Source organism: Schistocerca serialis, chromosome 9 (genome assembly GCF_023864345.2).
Source record: "Schistocerca serialis cubense isolate TAMUIC-IGC-003099 chromosome 9, iqSchSeri2.2, whole genome shotgun sequence".
NCBI classification, from domain to species: domain Eukaryota; kingdom Metazoa; phylum Arthropoda; class Insecta; order Orthoptera; family Acrididae; genus Schistocerca; species Schistocerca serialis.
Genome location: NC_064646.1, coordinates 324814419 through 324836424, shown reverse-complemented (window position 1 = coordinate 324836424; position 22006 = coordinate 324814419). Strand labels below are relative to the sequence as shown.

The following is a 22006-nucleotide window of genomic DNA, read 5'->3' as shown; positions in this document are numbered from 1 at the left end:
TCAGGGAGCCAGAACTTTTGACAGAAGCACAACAAAACGAATTGACTCAGCTACTTACAGATTATGAGAATGTGTTTTCGGAAAAACCCGGTGTTATCGAGGGCTACCCCTATAACATCGAAGTGGTACCTCACGATACTTTCTGTCACGCAAACTACACCATCCCGTGGTCAAATAAGGAGGCAGTTACGAAGTAAACAAGAAAAATACTTACAAAGACTTAAAGACGTTCGCTCAGTAGAGCAACTTTTACATATGTGAATACTGGGTTAAGTTTAGAGTGTATTTTTTCTGTGTGTACATGTTCAGATTTTAGTGTAACATTTAAAGACAATGAAGCACATAAGATTAGTGCGATTCAATTTTGTAGATGTTAAGGAATAACAGTATTTTTAAGCAATTGCATTTTGAAAGAAAAAATGAACGTAGGTTTAAGAATAATTTACAAATTTCATTTTTAAAAATGCTTTAAAAACATTTTTAAAAAAATTCTACAGCATGTAATGATGAAAGAATTTTTCATTAGTGTGTCAGGAATATTTTTGAACTGTAGTAGTAATGACACTTATGAAAATTCAATATTATATTGTATATGTTGTTCCACGTATTTAGGTCTATACCGATCCTGAAATATGCTCAATCATAATTTACTAAACAACATGAGTGCGCGGTGTACATCACCCAAAGTAGAAAGGATAGATTCCATGCAACCGGTGGTGGAGTGTTCGTCGCTGTTAGTAGTAGTTTATCCTGTAGTGAAGTAGAAGTGGATAGTTCCTGTGAATTATTATGGGTGGAGGTTACACTCAACAACCGAGCTAGGTTAATAATTGGCTCCTTTTACCGACCTCCTGACTCAGCAGCGTTAGTGGCAGAACAACTGAGAGAAAATTTGGAATATATTTCACATAAATTTTCTCAGCATGTTATAGTCTTAGGTAGAGATTTCAATTTACCAGATATAGACTGGGACACTCAGATGTTTAGGACGGGTGGTAGGGACAGAGCATCGAGTGACATTATACTGAGTGCACTAACCGAAAATTACCTAGAGCAATTAAACAGAGAACCGACTCGTGGAGATAACATCTTGGACCTACTGATAACAAACAGACCCGAACTTTTCGACTCTGTATGTGCAGAACAGGGAATCAGTGATCATAAGGCCATTGCAGCATCCCTGAATATGGAAGTTAATAGGAATATAAAAAAAGGGAGGAAGGTTTATCTGTTTAGCAAGAGTAATAGAAGGCGGATTTCAGACTACCTAACAGATCAAAACGAAAATTTCTGTTTCGACACTGACAATGTAGAGTGTTTATGGAAAAAGTTCAAGGCAATCGTAAAATGCGTTTTAGACAGGTACGTGGCGAGCAAAACTGTGAGGGACGGAAAAAACCCACCGTGGTACAACAACAAAGTTAGGAAACTACTGCGAAAGCAAAGAGAGCTTCACTCCAAGTTTAAACGCAGCCAAAACCTCTCAGACAAACAGAAGCTAAACGATGTCAAAGTTAGCGTAAGGAGGGCTATGCGTGAAGCGTTCAGTGAATTCGAAAGTAAAATTCTATGTACCGACTTGACAGAAAATCCTAGGAAGTTCTGGTCTTACGTTAAATCAGTAAGTGGCTCGAAACAGCATATCCAGACACTCCGGGATGATAATGGCATTGAAACAGAGGATGACACGTGTAAAGCTGAAATACTAAACACCTTTTGCCAAAGCTGTTTCACAGAGGAAGACCGCACTGCAGTTCCTTCTCTAAATCCTCGCACAAACGAAAAAATGGCTGACATCGAAATAAGTGTCCAAGGAATAGAAAAGCAACTGGAATCACTCAACAGAGGAAAGTGCACTGGACCTGACGGGATACCAATTCGATTCTACACAGAGTACGCGAAAGAACTTGCCCCCCCTCTTAACAGCCGTGTACCGCAAGTCTCTAGAGGAACGGAAGGTTCCAAATGATTGGAAAAGAGCACAGGTAGTCCCAGTCTTCAAGAAGGGTCGTCGAGCAGATGCGCAAAACTATAGACCTATATATCTGACGTTGATCTGTTGTAGAATTTTAGAACATGTTTTTTGCTCGAGTATCATGTCGTTTTTGGAAACCCAGAATCTACTATGTAGGAATCAACATGGATTCCGGAAACAGCGATCGTGTGAGACCCAACTCGCTTTATTTGTTCATGAGACCCATAAAATACTAGATACAGGCTCCCAGGTAGATGCTATTTTTCTTGACTTCCGGAAGGCGTTCGATACAGTTCCGCACTGTCGCCTGATAAACAAAGTAAGAGCCTACGGAATATCAGGCCAGCTGTGTGGCTGGATTGAAGAGTTTTTAGCAAACAGAACACAGCATGTTGTTATCAATGGAGAGACGTCTACAGACGTTAAAGTAACCTCTGGCGTGCCACAGGGGAGTGTTATGGGACCATTGCTTTTCACAATATATATAAATGACCTAGTAGATAGGTTAGAGAATCCCCTCCCTAGGCCCGACAAGACACCTCCTGAGACGCAGCAAGGTAGGAGTAGGCAAAATGCAACAGGGAATAACGATATTAATGTGCTAATAGTAAACTGCAGGAGCGTCTACAGAAAGGTCCCAGAACTGCTCTCATTAATAAACGGTCACAACATAGGGACAGAAAGTTGGCTGAAACCAGACGTAAATAGTAATGAAATCCTAAACTCAGATTGGAATGTATACCGCAGAGACAGGCTAGACAGTGAAGGGGGAGGCGTGTTTATAGCGATAAGAAGTGCAATAGTATCGAAGGAATTGATGGAGATCCGAAATGTGAAATGATTTGGGTGAAGGTCACGGTTAAAGCAGGCTCAGACATGGTAACTGGGTGTCTCTATAGGCCTCCTGGCTCAGCAGCTGTTGTGGCTGAGCACCTGAAGGATAATTTGGAAAATATTTCGAGTAGATTTCCCCACCATGTTATAGTTCTGGGTGGAGATTTTAATTTGCCGGATATAGACTGGGAGACTCAGACGTTCATAACGGGTGGCAGGGACAAAGAATCCAGTAAAATTTTTTTAAGTGCTTTATCTGAAAACTACCTTGAGCAGTTAAACAGAGAACCGACTCGTGGCGATAACATATTAGACCTTCTGGTGACAAACAGACCCGAACTATTTGAAAAAGTTAACGCAGAACAGGGAATCAGCGATCATAAAGCGGTTACGGCATCGATGATTTCAGCCGTAAATAGGAATATTAAAAAGGGTAGGAAGATTTTTCTGTTTAGAAAAAGTGACAAAAAGCAGATTTCAGAGTACCTGTTGGCTCAACACAAAAGTTTTGTCTCAAGTACAGATAGTGTTGAGGATCAGTGGACAAAGTTCAAAACCGTCGTACATAATGCGTTAGATGAGTATGTGACAAGCAAGATCGTAAGAGATGGAAAAGAGCCACCGTGGTACAACAACCGAGTTAGAAAACTGCTGCGGAAGCAAAGGGAACTTCACAGCAAACATAAACATAGCCAAAGCCTTGCAGACAAACAAAAATTACGCGAAGCGAAATGTAGTGTGAGGAGGGCTATGCGAGAGGCGTTCAATGAATTCGAAAGTAAAGTTCTATGTACTGACTTGGCAGAAAATCCTAAGAACTTTTGGTCTTATGTCAAAGCGGTAGGTAAATCAAAACAAAATGTCCAGACACTTTGTGACCAAAATGGTACTGAATCAGAGGATGACAGACTAAAGGCCGAAATACTCAATGTCTTTTTCCAAAGTTGTTACACAGAGGAAGATTGCACTGTAGTTCCTTCTCTAGATTGTCGCACAGATGACAAAATGGTAGATATCGAAATAGACGACAGAGGGATAGAGAAACAATTAAAATCGCTCAAAACAGGAAAGGCCTCTGGACCTGATGGGATACCAGTTCAATTTTACACAGAGTACGCGAAGGAACTTGCCCCCCTTCTTGCAGCGGTGTACCGTAGGTCTCTAGAAGAGCGTAGAGTTCCAAAGGATTGGAAAAGGGCACAGGTCATCCCCGTTTTCAAGAAGGGACGTCGAGCAGATGTGCAGAACTATAGACCTACAGTATATCTCTAACGTCGATCAGTTGTAGAATTTTGGAACACGTATTGTGTTCGAGTGTAATGACTTTTCTGGAGACTAGAAATCTACTCTGTAGGAATCAGCATGGGTTTCGAAAAAGACGGTCATGTGAAACCCAGCTCGCGCTATTCGTCCACGAGACTCAGAGGGCCACAGACACGGGTTCACAGGTAGATGCCGAGTTTCTTGACTTCCGCAAGGCGTTCGATACAGTTCCCCACAGTCGTTTAATGAACAAAGTAAGAGCATATGGACTATCAGACCAATTGTGTGATTGGATTGAGGAGTTCCTAGATAACAGGACGCAGCATGTCATTCTCAATGGAGAGAAGTCTTCCGAAGTAAGAGTGATTTCAGGTGTGCCGCAGGGGAGTGTCATAGGACCGTTGCTATTCACAATATACATAAATGACCTTGTGGATGACATCGGAAGTTCACTGAGGCTTTTTACAGATGATGCTGTGGTGTATCGAGAGGTTGTAACAATGGAAAATTGTACTGAAATGCAGGAGGATCTGCAGCGAATTGATGCATGGTGCAGGGAATGGCAATTGAATCTCAATGTAGACAATTGTAATGTGCTGCGAATACACAGAAAGATAGATCCTTTATCATTTAGCTACAAAATAGCAGGTCAGCAACTGGAAGCAGTTAATACCATAAATTATCTGGGAGTACGCATTAGGAGTGATTTAAAATGGAATGATCATATAATGTTGATCGTCGGTAAAGCAGATGCTAGACTGAGATTCACTGGAAGAATCCTAAGGAAATGCAATCCGAAAACAAAGGAAGTAGGTTACAGTACGCTTGTTCGCCCACTGCTTGAATACTGCTCAGCAGTGTGGGATCCGTACCAGATAGGGTTGATAGAAGATATAGAGAAGATCCAACGGAGAGCAGCGCGCTTCGTTACAGGATCATTTAGTAATCGCGAAAGCGTTACGGAGATGATAGATAAACTCCAGTGGAAGACTCTGCAGGAGAGACGCTCAGTAGCTCGGTACGGGCTTTTGTCAAAGTTTCGAGAACATACCTTCACCGAAGAGTCAAGCAGTATATTGCTCCCTCCTACGTATATCTCGCGAAGAGACCATGAGGATAAAATCAGAGAGATTAGAGCCCACACAGAGGCATACCGACAATCCTTCTTTCCACGAACAATACGAGACTGGAATAGAAGGGAGAACCGATAGAGGTACTCAAGGTACCCTCCGCCACACACCGTCAGGTGGCTTGCGGAGTATGGATGTAGATGTAGATGTAGATGATGCTGCAGTATACAGAGAAGTTGCAGCATTAGAAAATTGTAGTGAAATGCAGGAAGATATGCAGCGGATAGGCACTTGGTGCAGGGAGTGGCAACTGTCCCTTAACATAGACAAATGTAATGTATTGCGAATACATAGAAAGAAGGATCCTTTGTTGTATGATTATATGATTGCGGAACAAACACTGGTAGCAGTTACTTTTGTAAAATATCTGGGAGTATGCGTGCGGAACGATTTGAAGTGGAATGATCATATAAAATTAATTGTTGGTAAGGCGGGTACCAGGTTGAGATTCGTTGGGAGAGTGCTTAGAAAATGTAGTCCATCAACAAAGGAGGTGGCTTACAAAACACTCGTTCGACCTATACTTCAGTATTGCTCATCAGTGTGGGATCCGTACCAGATCGGGTTGACGGAGGAGATAGAGAAGATCCAAAGAAGAGCGGCGCGTTTCGTCACAGGGTTATTTGGTAACCGTGATAGCGTTACGGAGATGTTTAATAAACTCAAGTGGCAGACTCTGCAAGAGCGGCGCTCTGCATCGCGGTGTAGCTTGCTCGCCAGGTTTCGAGAGGGTGCGTTTCTGGATGAGGTATCGAATATATTGCTTCCCCCTACTTATACCTCCAGAGGAGATCACGAATGTAAAATTAGAGAGATTAGAGCGCGCACGGGGGCTTTCAGACAGTCGTTCTTCCCGCAAACCATACGCGACTGGAACAGGAAAGAGAGGTAATGACAGTGGCACGTAAAGTGCCCTCCGCCACACACCGTTGGGTGGCTTGCGGAGTATAAATGTAGATGTAGATGTACCTCATGTGTTGTGGACAAGGTACAAAGCAAATCAGTATACGCGACTACCGCTAAGCACTGTTAAAATATATTGCCATCTGCTAAGGCAGAGATTTGCACGAATTTATCGTGTAAACAAAAGTCACAAATCTAACACTAATCTAGGAACTTGCACGCTGGGCCTAGATTATAAAATGTGTACAATAATGCGAGAGGCAAAGTTTTGTAAAGTCGAGCCTGGCTCTAGAGGGCAAGTACGCAATGAGTGGGCAGACATGACATGGGGACTTACCTCAGATGAGACGGAAATACAATTGTGTAGTCAAAAAATCTGAAGGCAGGTACGACGCTAAGTGGAAAATGAAAAGAGATAATTAGTGGGAGAGACTGGTAAAATCCAGCACGAGCCAAAATCCAGTTCAGACTGAATGAAATACATTATTGATTTTGTACTATTCGAAACAGTTACTCTTAAGCAGTGTGAAAACTGTGAAGGTGAAACTGTGATACGGACAGTGAAGTGCTAGTATTGAACGTTCAACAGCGGTGAAAACAACAAACGCCAATATTACGCACGAAAAACTGTGAATTTGCTTACAAATGTGAACGGTTAACGTGAAGTGAACCCACAGTCAATATTTTTGGGACAGACTGTAATTTCAGTGAGTACAATAAATGCGAGATTGGAATGTGATGCGTAGACTGTTGCAAAAACAGCGACCGCAGAAACGGCGAATGTTTGTGCTAAGCTCGTGTTGGGACACTCACCAGCGCCTGCGAGTGCGGCGAAAACATAAATAATTTTATCAAGATAAAAACTGACGTGTAATGGAAACAGTGGAGCATCAAATCTGCGTTCACGGGAGAAGATCCATGTCATGTATTCTGCAGGACAGTGCTGGCTTGACACTCGGAAACTGGCGAAAACTTAACAACTGCCGCACTAATAAATGTTTCTTTCCCACTAGCGTAACTATCTGCAGCAGGAAACAAATATTACGTTGGTTGTGTGTATGTTTCATGTACTACGTCGGAGATGCGTAGCAGAGCTGACTCCTGCCAACAAGCGCGGGGGACGAATATCATCCCACTCCGCCACGCCCGGGCGAGACAGAAGCGCATCGCCAACCGTGCAGCCGATCAGCTGATTCTGACGTTCCGCGACGGCGAGAGACACGCTGGCGTCGAGCGGGCGTTGACCTCTCCGCAGCCGCCGTGAACTCCGAGCACCGAACACACCAACCGGCGCCGTCGCGAGCTAAACGTCGCGGCGTAGATCATCAACGACACCGCAATCAATTGTTATTATGACCTCATTTCTTTGCATAGTGCAACGAAAAATTGTTGACAAAGTATGCACATCCGGTACTCCAATGACATCCCAAAAAAAAAATTAAGTGAAAGTAACCAAAGCAGTTAGTCTGTCGCTCCGCCGAGGTTTTCCCCAGGGTCTCCCTACGGCCGTGCCAAATGGGGAGCGAACAGGTGACACCCCTGGGACTTAAAGTATTACAGACTAACTCGTGATTGTATACCTTTGAACACCGCAAAAGTTGCAACCCTAAAAAGAAGCAGCCAAAATGAAACTAATTGTATTCTATGTCCTTTTGTACATGACTGTATACGTAACCAATTGTATATTATATTGTTATGTAAATAACGTCATATGTATTACACGTTGTGTGCAACAAACCTCAGTAATTACAACGATTTAAACATACGATATGACATATGTAGACTGTGAAAGAAAAACCTGTGTGTGGACACTGTAGACATGAAACAGGAAATATTTATGTCAAAAACCACGAACATTTTTTATGACATAAACATTTCGGGGGGCAATATAGCGTCCCCAGTGCTATATTACGAAAAGACTTAAAAAACAGAATTTATAAAGAAGATACATTTAAAAATTGAATAATATATTTTTATCATGTAGCCGTAAAGTAATAACTTCTCTGTGTGAGTTTCGAGTGCAATGAAACATAAGTAAATGATCTAAAGAGGCGACAAGATACGCTCTTTTGTTAATTTTTTTAGTCGTCTTCACTTCTCTTGTCTTGGTTATGTGTGGACGGACATCTTGCGAGTGCTGGCAAATGTAAGCATATGAGTTAAGCATATAATATATTGATATAATATTATTGTGCACTTTTAATTTGTAAGAGGTGATCCCGATTTCATGTCCGCCTTCCTTGAATTAACCTGCATTCGAGTAATTTACAGTCCAACAATCGCAGCGGCCGATGCAGCCAACGACGCCATTACGTGGCGATATTAACTTATAAAATTTAGCGGAAGCGAAATATTCGCACGCTATTAACATAATAAACATCTTTATCCACAGCCGCCAGACGTTGCAGAAATACGTAGCTTTAAGATTCTTATTTTCAGTACCATAGCCGACAGCCAGAGCCAGAACTCCGACTACGAGGCAATGGTTAACGGAGGTAAGGAAAAATACTCTCGCGTGTGTGGGCCGCAATTGTGGTTAATAACTAAAGATCTTTTGCTTTAAAGTGTGCTGACTAGCCGAGGAAATTAATATGAAAAGTGTATTACATTGTTCAGCTTATACGTTCATGTTTTAAGATTCAGCGAGTCTGACATTCATTAACATAACAAATAGTTTAAGATTAATATTGTTAAAAAGGAGAACTTCACAAAAGCATCTAATCGTAAATCAAAATTGAATGGAGTATCATTTTTATCAAGGCCCACCACGTAAGTCGGCAACAATCAAAATAATAAAAATAATAATAACAATAATAATATATTAAATTACGACGGCCGACGGACGCGAGAGACGTTAGGAACTAGAAGTTACTGCAGATGAGAAAAATTGTTTGGGAGGAGAGATGAGAATATATACAAAGAAATAACTGAGAACGTTTGGCTGTAAGCGTTACCCTAAGATGAAGAAATTGGCACAGGAGAGGGAGCCCCGATGAGCTGCAAAAAAAACAATTATGAGATTGATAAACTGATGCGATAGGACAGTAGATCAATGGAAACGTGTCACTCTGTTGGACGAATCACGTTTATTTGTACATCATGTCGATGGTCTTGTCCACATACGCTGTCATCCAGGCGGATGGCAGTCTGAAACCTGGGACCTGATGTAGCGATCTAATCACCATGACAGCTGTAAACTTCGTGAACATTAACGCAGAGTAATGGCATCTCATAATGCTTGATGTCTTACCCGACGGCGATGACATTTTCCAGCGGAATAATTATGCGTGTCACAAGGCCGGAGTCGTGCTACGGTGATTTGAGGAGCATGATAGTGAACTCACGTTGATGTCTTGGACATCAGAATCGCCTGATCTGAACTAGATGGAACACATCTGGAACGTTATCGAGCGAACCCCACAAACCACCGACCCGTAATGTACAGGAATTGCGCGATCTGTGCCTACATGTTTGACGCCACACACCTCCTGAAACCTTCAACAAATTTTCGAATCGGAGCTATATTGTGATCCAAAGGTGGGCCATCACACTACTAAACAGATGATAATAATGTTTTGGCTCATCATAGTGTGTAAAACATGCGAACACGTGATAGCAGTATTTCTTTGCGGTTGGCTATTAGCTCACGTTGCAAAAACGAAACTGCGTATAATTGCCGAAACACTATAAAATATGAGGCTGGCGACACGTCCTGCATGTACATATTTGTAATTAAAAGCAATGCTACTATCTCTGTTGCACGTACCGCTCTCAGGAGAGCCGATGTGAGTGAAGAGCCTCGTCTCATTGAGGTCTATTTGATAGACAGAGAAGCAGGGATAGAGGTGCGTGGCCCCACCAACTGGCTGTGCGTCTGGCTCCGTCCGGGACAGCTTCAGGGCTGCCACCTCTCCCACCAGCAGTGGCACCATCACTGCCGCAACGAAGGCCACTGTGCTACACCTGCAAACATCATACAGGAATACAAATATCATTTCGTGCAAACAACGCAGTACAGAAAAAATCTATACGCTAACAATAACTCCACGGATAAATTTTCCAACGTTTGGAATCTATCATTTAATTTCTGGTTGATGTCAATCTGTGTACACAGGCCAAACATCCAGGTTTTAAAACGAGGTATTCTGAGCTTCTCAGAGCCTTCAAAACTGACACTACACATTGTGCTTTTGCAGAGAATAGAATAGAGGAAAAGTACCACTAAAATAATATTGAATCTTATCTCAAGATCCTCAGAGCAAGCATAGGTTCTTGTCAAAGAACATACAGTAGAGGAGAACTACCAATACAAAAAGCAGGGATAGAAGGAAATAATGTTTTGAATGAATACACAACACTGTGCAAGAAAACACTGTTTGCAGCAATTAATGAATTATACAAGGACACTTCCCCAAATAAAACATTCATTTCAAACATCCTCGAATATCCAAAAACACTTGCTTCTGAATCCGCTCCCAATCCTCCTCTTTTTTACTATCTCTCTCTCTCTCTCTTTCTTTGTAATTCCACACACATACACACACATGTACACACTCCCACACACAAACACAAACACACACACACACACACACACACACACACACACACACACGCACTAAATAAATTCTTCCCCATTCCCCAGCAGACAAACTACAAAAAGTTTTCACAAAACGTTCTAAATTAACGCCACACTGAACAGAAACAAAACGATGAACAAGTGAGCTGCGAAAATGATACAGAGTTTCTCTATGAGTATGGTGACCTAAGCGTTTTCTCAGTTATCATTTGTAAAAATAGAGTGAGGACAGGCTAGAGAACTAAAAAACGGTGTAGAAAACAGTGTATATCATGGTAAAGGAAAAAGGATTCATACTAGACAAGTACAACTAGACGAAAAATGTAAGTATTAGACGGACACAAACATTACTCACCGAAAAGTATTTTGAAAAACAAGCAAATTCCTTACGACTGCTTTGCGGATGACATTTCGTCGAACGATAAAAAGCCATAAAAAACAAGCCAGCCCGTAGAAATACACTTTCATAAGTAGTATAGTTTCAGGTGAGCAATAGAAACAATATAAACAAAATGCACACGTCATAGTCTTTAGGCCGAGAATAGAAAAACAACCATGAACTTTGTACAACATTTTTCAGAAATAAATCGAGACCCACAGAAAACGACACATAGTTGTCGAAATATGTTTGGGTAAACACAAAAAGAAATCCATTGTGTCTCGTAGATGGAGGGTTTTAAAACCCAAACTTAACTAACCGATACAGAGAAAACGTCAACTGGAATTTGCGTCGCCAGCAAGATGATTACATCGCGTACTTTCTACTGTCAGCATGCACGTGATAGCAGCGTCGTTTCTTCAATTCCGAATACTCGCCTTTGTAACCGCTGTCGCTGAAACTCGAGCTAGAGGTATCCAGCTAGAATTCTGAACGCGAAAGACATTTTCATCGCCAGCATTAGACTCCAGAGGGAAGGGGAGCTCTGGTAGTGTACGATTAATGATCATTAGACTGTGCGTCAATCTCGTGAGTATCCTCATGGAGTCAAGACATGTGACGATGTTGATGGCAATCCGACCAACAGTTGGAGACATCAAGTTTGGTAACCCTAAGGTGCTATTCTAGAGCGTTTAGCTATGCCATAGCATCAGGTTTTATCCTCTCCCTTGTCTTTGCACAGATACAATTAGGACTCGTAACACACTTCACAATGGAAAGCTTTTCCAAGTAGACAACTGAACATCCCCTCGAGGTTCTCCCTGGCAAAAATGCCACACGACTTAATTTTCTTTTTACAGCAAGTCCTTTTTTCTGAACTTCATCCCATATCATCAACAGGTCGGCAAGTCAGTTGTTTGCGGGAGGGGGTGCTCGGATGGCCTTTCTGTCGGCACCCCTGCCCACCCCCTTCCCCACGGTGTGGGCAGAATTTGTGTACCCCAGATGTCCACATCTGTGCTGTCCGACGTGACTGTTTCCAGAATGAGATATTCACTCTGCAGCGAAGTGTGCGCTGATATGAAACTTTGGCAGATTAAAACTGTGTGCCGGACCGAGACTCGAACTTGGGACCTTTGCCTTTCGCGGGCAAGTGCTCTACCATCTGAGCTACCCAAGCACGACTCACGCCCCCTCCTCACAGCTTTACTTCTGCCAGTACCTCGTCTCCTACCTTCCAAACTTTACAGAAGCTCTCCTGAGAAAGGCAAAGGTCCTTTGTTCGAGTCTCGGTCCGGCACATAGTTTTAATCTGCCAGGAAGTTTCATATCGACGTGTTTGAACGTTTTCTATATATTTGTGAATCGCGTAGCTGAAGCGAGACGTGGATGCCAGCCCAGTACTCATCTATTGCATGTGGGAAACCCCCTAAACACCTCATCCAGATTGGCCAGCCCACCGGCCCTCGTCGGCACCTCCTCGAACGCCGGAAACGGCGTGCTAACGCCCACGGATATTTGGGTGGGTCTTTTTTTTTATACCGAATGAAGACTAGCTCTTCAACATTTTTATTTATTTAAATTTACCGGCATTTGCTGCTCATACAGTAAAGCCAGCCAGTACCATCATCGTCTTATGATTACCATAAATAATATCAGGCTTAGTGGACTAGTTGTAAAGTAGATGGCCGGCCGCGGTGGCCGAGCGGTTCTAGGCGCTTCAGTCCGGAACCGCGCGACTTCTACGGTCGCAGGTTCGAATCCTGCCTCGGGTATGGACGTATGTGATGTCCTTAAGGTAGTTAGGTTTAAGTAGTTCTAAGTTCTAGGGGACTGACGACCTCAGATGTTAAGTCCCATAGTTATCAGCGCCATTTTTTTGTAAAGTAGATGACTAGGAATCTAAATGCCCTGGGCTCGAATCCCGGTCAGACCACACAGTATTTGATTAACTGATTCTGCATTTAACTTAGCCTTTACAGTGATGTGTAGATTCGCCAGGAAGTATTCCATTTACCCTGAAGGGGAAGTCTAGTAAACATCAGCTCTAAAGTGCATACCTTAAAAGCTATGAGCACTTTATTTCCGATACTGTGAAACAAAACTCTTCTACCACAAGTTCTTTGATTTCCATATTTTTGAAGGAGGTACTATGGATCAAAACAAGAAAAAAAGTCAAGAAATCAACGGCTCCACCTTAAGAGCTATCAGCCTTCGTTCAGCTAAAGAGATGTGTTGCACACTAGCGAAAATGAACAAGTGTTTATAGCTTTGAAGGTCTGAACTTTACTCGATATTTTTTATTGTTTTGGTCCATACTGTCACCTCTCAAAATATGGAAAGCAAAGAGTTTGCAGTAGAAGAGATTTGTTTCACAATATCTAAGGTGAACAAGTGTTCATAGTTGTTAAGGTATCTATTTTAGAGACCATGTGTACTAGGCTTCTTTGCTTCGAATGGTCTTTCCTGTCTATCCCCAAATATTGACCATTCCTCCTGGGACATCCTGTTTATATAGGTCACATTCTAGTTAACAGTCCATGCTTGTTTTGTGGCATTTTGCTTTTTTGATACAAGGATAATCGTTACATTTAGTGGAAAACTGATCTTTCCGGTTGGTCTCTTGCGCAAAGTGATTTGCAGGTCTCGAACCAACTCACACGCAGAAAAGTAGATGATTTAGATCACCCTTGGCTGTTAAGCAGGTGAAAAAGCAGGGGAGGTTCTGGTGCTTGTACAGTGAGGATCACTCACAAATGTTCTGACTGAAGACCATTCTTACAATGAAAGTAGGCATCACCTATTGCATGTTCGGTCTATACGAACTGCTGACGGGAGGCACCAGGTTGAAGATTATAGCGCTGGCAGCTTCTATGTTATCGTGTTTTACTTTCCACTCTTCTTCCTACACATTACATATCTTTGTTTTCATCTCAGAGTTGTTATCGCACGCACTGAAACTGAGGTTGATCACGTGCTCGCGTTTTGCCTCGCGTTATTTCCAGAAAGGCTCATACACTCATTTTGTCAGATGGTTCAGTGCTCCTGCATGCAGAGAAAGCTCACGGAAATTCCACATCACTGTAGCTCAATCTCCTATGTTATGGAGTAACACTGGGGTTAGCAAATTAGATTAAATGGCCCATGTTGGGCACCAAAAATGTAGCACTCATGGAGTATGAATTAAACGAAATTGGGCAGGTGGCATATTGTCAGATGACATGTTGATGTCAAGATAGGGTGGTGGTAGTCACGTGCGCATTGACTGACAGCCAACAGTTTTTATCTCCGCATCTCTGTGTACCCAGGTTTCAGAGTAGCTTAACCTGTGTTCTGCTTGCTATTTCATATTCAGTTACTTATCCAGGTAAAAAGTGGTTCACCATCTGCGGCCAGCCATGCTCTACTCTCTGAATCACAGCGAAAGTTTGGTGTTTCTTGATAATCGTACAGAGTCTCGTACCTCTAGTGTAGACAACAGACGTTGTGTCGAAACTACACTCCTGGAAATGGAAAAAAGAACACATTGACACCGGTGTGTCAGACCCACCATACTTGCTCCGGACACTGCGAGAGGGCTGTACAAGCAATGATCACACGCACGGCACAGCGGACACACCAGGAACCGCGGTGTTGGCCGTCGAATGGCGCTAGCTGCGCAGCATTTGTGCACCGCCGCCGTCAGTGTCAGCCAGTTTGCCGTGGCATACGGAGCTCCATCGCAGTCTTTAACACTGGTAGCATGCCGCGACAGCGTGGACGTGAACCGTATGTGCAGTTGACGGACTTTGAGCGAGGGCGTATAGTGGGCATGCGGGAGGCCGGGTGGACGTACCGCCGAATTGCTCAACACGTGGGGCGTGAGGTCTCCACAGTACATCGATGTTGTCGCCAGTGGTCGGCGGAAGGTGCACGTGCCCGTCGACCTGGGACCGGACCGCAGCGACGCACGGATGCACGCCAAGACCGTAGGATCCTACGCAGTGCCGTAGGGGACCGCACCGCCACTTCCCAGCAAATTAGGGACACTGTTGCTCCTGGGGTATCGGCGAGGACCATTCGCAACCGTCTCCATGAAGCTGGGCTACGGTCCCGCACACCGTTAGGCCGTCTTCCGCTCACGCCCCAACATCGTGCAGCCCGCCTCCAGTGGTGTCGCGACAGGCGTGAATGGAGGGACGAATGGAGACGTGTCATCTTCAGCGATGAGAGTCGCTTCTGCCTTGGTGCCAATGATGGTCGTATGCGTGTTTGGCGCCGTGCGGGTGAGCGCCACAATCAGGACTGCATACGACCGAGGCACACAGGGCCAACACCCGGCATCATGGTGTGGGGAGCGATCTCCTACACTGGCCGTACACCACTGGTGATCGTCGAGGGGACACTGAATAGTGCACGGTACATCCAAACCGTCATCGAACCCATCGTTCTACCATTCCTAGACCGGCAAGGGAACTTGCTGTTCCAACAGGACAATGCACGTCCGCATGTATCCCGTGCCACCCAACGTGCTCTAGAAGGTGTAAGTCAACTACCCTGGCCAGCAAGATCTCCGGATCTGTCCCCCATTGAGCATGTTTGGGACTGGATGAAGCGTCGTCTCACGCGGTCTGCACGTCCAGCACGAACGCTGGTCCAACTGAGGCGCCAGGTGGAAATGGCGTGGCAAGCCGTTCCACAGGACTACATCCAGCATCTCTACGATCGTCTCCATGGGAGAATAGCAGCCTGCATTGCTGCGAAAGGTGGATATACACTGTACTAGTGCCGACATTGTGCATGCTCTGTTGCCTGTGTCTATGTGCCTGTGGTTCTGTCAGTGTGATCATGTGATGTATCTGACCCCAGGAATGTGTCAATAAAGTTTCCCCTTCCTGGGACAATGAATTCACGGTGTTCTTATTTCAATTTCCAGGAGTGTATATTTGGAGATTGAGATCAAATAGTGCAAACACTGTTGAATGCGCATGTACCCAAACATTACACCAAAAGTAAAACCGTCTAAACTGGAATGGAAATCGAGGATGTCATAAAATTTCAGCGGCAACTGGGAATAATACGGAAATCATAAATGTGAAGTCAGATTAGAAAACAGACTGACATGTTTCCAGAACTCAAAGTCACGCAGGGAGTAGAATCAGGAATAATATTAAGTATCACAATATAAAAGCACTACGAGAATGAGAATATACTCCAAAATCATCAAAATGATAAAAGACGTAGAATGCGAATGACTGCTCGAATGCTCCGACATGGGAGTTTTGATCTCGTTACCCTCGCTCTTGTCCTTCAGGACAATTTCCCATCGTATCATCTCAGCACTGGTGGGCTCAATTTGGAACGTCCCCTAACAAACGGCACCATTTGCTCCATCTTGCCAGTCTTGGTTACGGAGCGCCAATCATTTATATTCGGCTGTGGAAAAATCTTTAGTCTTCTTCGCAGAGGCAGAGTTTCCTATCATCAACGGCCTGTGTGGTGCACTTAAGAACGCCGTTGTTTCTCGCAGCGATTCTCACGCTGTCTCAAGTCGTGGCGCCAGCCTCACAGCCCTTTGCGAGATCTTCAGCACCACAAACGCCTGATTTTCTCAAAAAAATGCGTGTGATGCGTCCAAGTGTCCGCAACAAGAACACCTTTGAGTGTTCTAGGTCCTCATCCGTAACTCAGTGGTCAGCGTATCTAGCTGCTATGCGAAGGACCCAAGTTAAATTCCCGGTACTGCAAATGATTTTTCCTTGGTGAGAGGACTGGACTGGGGTGGACAGCATCGTGGTGCCAACTGACGAGCCATTTGAGTGAGAAGTAGCGGCTTGGAGGTCAAGAGAGCTGACAACAGCCAGGAGTACCGAGCGATGATCCGCGTCCCTCCATACCGCATCTGCATGATGCCACTGGCAGAGGATGACACGGCAGTCGGTCGATCCCGATTAGCCCATCAGTGTCAGAACTCGGAGGTTTGCTTGCAAGTGCGCTAGGACCTGGGGAGATCGGTGGCGTCTCTCAGCTATCAGTCAGTCATTAAACAGGACACCCCATACAGAGCGAAGCACAACACTTGTAAATCGCAGTTGACCATCTTCCGTGGCTTGAGGAAAGTCTCTTGTCGACAAGGCACGACTTAATTGTGCCCTTTTGTACAGTGTGTCAGGCCGTGAAGTATTACAGTTATCTTCATAAGATCTACATCTATATCTACAGTGAAGCGCCAAAGATACTGGTATACGCACGTGTATTCATATACAGAGATACGTAAACAGGCAGAATACGGCGCTGCCGTCGACAATGCCTATATAAGACCACAAGTGTCTGATGCAGGTGTTAGATCGTTTACTGCTGCTACAATGGCAGGTTATCAAGATTTAAGTGAGTTTGAACGTGGTGTTATAATCGGCTTACGAGCGAAGGGACACAGCATCTGCCAGGTAGCGATGAAGTGTGTAGTTTCCCGTGCGACCATTTCACGAGTGTACCGCGAATATCAAGAATCCGGTAAAACATCAAATCTCCGACATCGCTGCGACCGGAAAAAGATCCTTCAAGAACGGGACCAACGACGACTGAAGAGAATCGTTCAACGTGACCGAAGTGCAACTCTTCCGCAAATTGCTGCAGAATTCAGTGCTAGGCCATCAACAAGTGAACCATTCAACGAAACATCATCGATATGGACTTTCGGAGACGAACACCCACTCGCGTACCCTTGCTTTACGCCTCGCCTGGGTCCGTCAACATTGACATTGGACTGTTCATGACTGGAAACATGTTGCCTGGTCGGACGTGTCTCGTTTCAAATTGTATCGAGAGGATGGAGACGTACGGGTATGGAGACAAGCTCATGAATCCATGGACCATGTATGTCAGCAGGGGACTGGTCAAGTTGGTGGAGGATCTGTAATGGTGTGGAGCATGTGCAGTTGTACTGATACGGGATACCTGATACGTCTAGACACGACTGTGCCAGGTGACACGTACATAAGCATCCTGTCTGATCACCTGCATCCATTCATGTCCATTGTGCATTCCGATGGACTTGGGCAGTTCCAACAGGACAATGCGACAGCCCACACGTCCAGAATTGCTGAAAAGTGACTTCAGGAACACTCTTCTGAGTTTGATCAATTCCGCTGGCCACCAAACTCCCCACAAATGACCACTATTGAGCATATCTGGTATACCTTTGACCGTGCTGTTGAGAAAAGATCTCCACCCCCCCCCCCCCCCCACCCCGTACTCTTACGGATTTATGGACAGTTCTGCAGGATACATGATGCCAATTTCCTCCAGCACTATAAGAGACGCTTATCCAAACGTATCAATAGCTTTGAGGATATATAAATGGCAGTGTTAGTGATTGCAGAATCTTGTGAACGCAGTTTCGGAAAATTCAAGATGATAAAAAAAGCTACCTACGGTCGAGTGTGGGGGTGAAAGCAAACCATCAGATTTCACTACCTTCTCAATAGACAGGACACAATTGCTAAACGTGACATCGGTAACATAACCAAATAGTTTGATCAGAGCAAGGAAATGTTCAAACGTGTGAATTCCTAAGGGACCAAACTGCTGGTCATCGGTCCATAGACTTACACACTACTTAAACTAACTTATGCTAAGAACAACACACACACCAATGCCCGAGGGAGGACTCGAACCTCCGGCGGGAGGGGCCGCGCTATCCGTGACATGACGCCTCAAAACGCGCGGCCACTCCGCGCGGCAAGGAAATGGAAAGTAAAACTAAAATACTGCAAAGACACAGTTTCTGAAAAAGGAAGTCGTAACTGTAGCGCTTTTATTTTATTTCGATTGAATGGTTTATCTACAACTGATAATTTATTATTATTATTATAAATCAATGTACAGTAGCTCATTTAAGTAATACTGCGCAATAATGCTTAATTGTTGTTAAAGCTATATACATAATTATACTATTTGCTAACTTTGTGTATAAAAATTGCAGAAAGGCAGTTTTGTGTGGGAAAGAAGAAAGATATTTGGGGAGGGGGGGGGGGGGCATTGTGCCAGGGGCGCAGGATAACTTCGGTGGGGCGCTACTTTCATGTCTGCCATTATCAATACAGCAAACGCCGAGGTTTTCTGCGGAATTAGTATGACGGCTGTCCTTGCAGATTAGCACAAACGAAGGAGCTATTCATGTATGGTTGATTAGTATTTTGTTTAATCTGTCACTGAATATTTTATAGCGTCTGCCCAATGTATTTTCACAGTTGTGTTGAATATATTGTCAAAGTTTGGCGTTCCAAGTAGCTATTTCTATTCACGAGAGCGGCTCTTGTTTCAAGAGATAAAATATAGCTCGTTCGTTACAGGTTGGACTACAATATATGATCCAATTACACGTTTTAAAACTCGAGTGGAATGAAGAACATAAAAATACTCTTACTGGTAAGAAGTACACATATCACACATTTTAAGGGAGATCAAGATGACACAGGATTCGTGGCAACCGTAACTTATCACCTACTCTGATGGCATTCTGGAAAGTTTGCCGGGATGTTGCGAGCTGATTTTCCTTCCCTGTGCAATCAGCGCTCCGCTTAAGAAGGGGCTACACCATCGTCACCGTTTTCAGTTAACGTCTTGAAGTGCGTAAGGTACAACAAAATAGACCATTATAGAAACGTACAGTGAAGTTGTATAGAGACTTCGATATCTATAAATCTTTCATTTGCCTGAATTGGATACACTATAGGTAGGCATGTAGCTACAGTGGCATAGGACAAGAGATCGTTGTCTCAGTCATTAGGTTTTTTGTCCGGTGACACTGGCTAGCTTCCTAATCATGCCATTCAGTCCTGTGGTTGCCATCGCCTTAAAAATCAAATAAATCAACACGACAAGAAGTAGTTGCAAACTGTTTGTAGTGCTGCCGGTTCCCAAGTGATGGTTTCAGCGACCACTACTGTGGTAACAATAAGTTCCATTTCTGTGTTAACTGAATCCGTTTTCCTGGATTCCTGTCGTTTTCCCACTGCTGTTGAAGCAATAATGAGGTACCTGGTCTTGTAGGCGTTTTGAGACGACCCGTGATACTAGTTCGGACTGTTCAATTATAAGAGCATTGTCCACGAAAGGTAGAGTACGCGTTCTAATTCCATCGCTGCACTCGATTTTAAGCTGACTTAAATTATGGAGGTAGGATATACTGCGTAAAAAGCAAAAGAACTACTTCTCCTATGCAGACAGCTTGTCAGTATTTCGTACCGATACTGAATAATTAATGAAAAAATCTAAGTAAGACTACTGTTAGTAGCACGAGGATAGGTCAGAAAGTAAGGTACCCTAATTTATTTCTCTTTTAGTTCACAGGAAAAGAAGCTAAATTTACGCACTGCAAAATTATACTCCTCGTGAGTTGTTGCCTAACATTTAGTACAATTTCCGGCTTATTCAATAGCTTCTATCCAATTTCGAAGTACCGAACATACACTGATCAGCCAGAACATTATGAGCAGCAAACTGCAATCGATATAAACCTGTCCAGGTGAAATAGTGCACGCAGAATGCAATGGCCGCTAGATGCGCAGTCGGCTGGGTAAGCGTGGGAAGAGAGGAAGTGGCGGGAGGCCGCTCAGAGCGCTGTAGGAGACATGCCTAGGACTAGAGGGAAAGTACCGGTCTAAACTAAAGCCCACGCTCACAGTTTCTGCAAATATTAAGTGGGGCTCCTCCACTGCCACACTTGGATGGTGACCATTCAAAAGTATTTACTGTCACCTCCGTTTTCGTTAGTATCTAAAAGAAATTCGTCCGAAAATGCAGCGCTTGGCTTGTTAACCAATTATAACTTTCAGAGAAGCGTCATGAGTGGAGAATTTTGAGCAAAACCTACACAATTCTCTGGCTGCTATGTCAAAGTTTGCTTCTTTCGCCAAAACTCAGCGGAGTTTGCACTTTCTCTTCAAACTAACATGTTGTGCAGACATAATTGCGGGAGAATTCTCAATCAGTAGTTTGCACTTTCTCTTCACACTAACATGTTGTGCAGACATAATTGCGAGAGAATTCTCAATTAGTAGTTTATAAGTGTATTAAGTGAGAAACTGAGGAAAAGTAAAGTCAGTAGCTTATGAAAAAGCAAAAATATGTAATTTCTTCACGTATGTTGTTCCAAAAACCATAGCATTTCTCGTTTCACGAGCTATCGATGGCCTCTAAAAATTACATACTTTCACCAAAAATGTAGTTATTAGAATAACACGGTAAATAATGTTTTACATAATAACGATATGGGAAAATTGTCTCCTCTTTGCATGCTATCATTTTTCAAAATCTCATTTCGATATCTGAAACCGTTTATGAAGCGTGAGAAATGTTGTGGATATTTCATTCTGTCTTTATCGCTGGAGCGGCGCGACTGCAAATAAGTGTACTACATCAGGTCAGTTTTCTCTAAATTTGTGACAGGTAGATAACTATACCCAAATCTAAAGAAAAATTCAATATGTTAGCTAAATTTCATACGCACAACAACATATTATATAATATGCACCAAACACAAAATCATAGCAACCTCCATTTTTCATTGCACACTTTTCCGAATTTTGCGCAGTGTCTTACTTTTCCCGTCAATATCACAATAACTATAACCATTAACGAAATCATGAATCTGACGTATAAATCTATTCTGTCTCGAAATCTGGCAGAAAACCCAAAGCGATTCTGGTCATACATGAAGCACACCAGTGGCAAGACGCAATCAATACCTTCACTGTGCGATAACAACGGTGAAGTCACTGATGACAGTGCCACTAAAGCAGAGTTATTAAACACGATTTTCCGAAACTCCTTCACCAAAGAAGAAAAAGTAAATATTCCTGAATTCCAATCAAGAACAGCTGCCAAGATGAGAAACGTAGAAGTAGATATCCTCGGTGTAACAAAGCAGGCAAGGCCTCCGGTCCAGATTGTATACCAGTCAG

At 43.5% G+C, this 22006-nt stretch overlaps 1 protein-coding gene across 1 annotated transcript in view; it reads right to left on the bottom strand.

Annotated features, from left to right (window-relative positions):
* The window catches only part of LOC126418987 (mucin-7-like), a 159672-nt gene that overhangs the window by 98928 nt on the left and 38738 nt on the right, over positions 1 to 22006 (bottom strand). The window contains exon 2 of the mRNA XM_050086033.1: positions 9872 to 10068. Coding sequence (XP_049941990.1) covers positions 9872 to 10068 — 197 coding nt within the window. The remainder of the gene's footprint in view (positions 1 to 9871; positions 10069 to 22006) is intronic.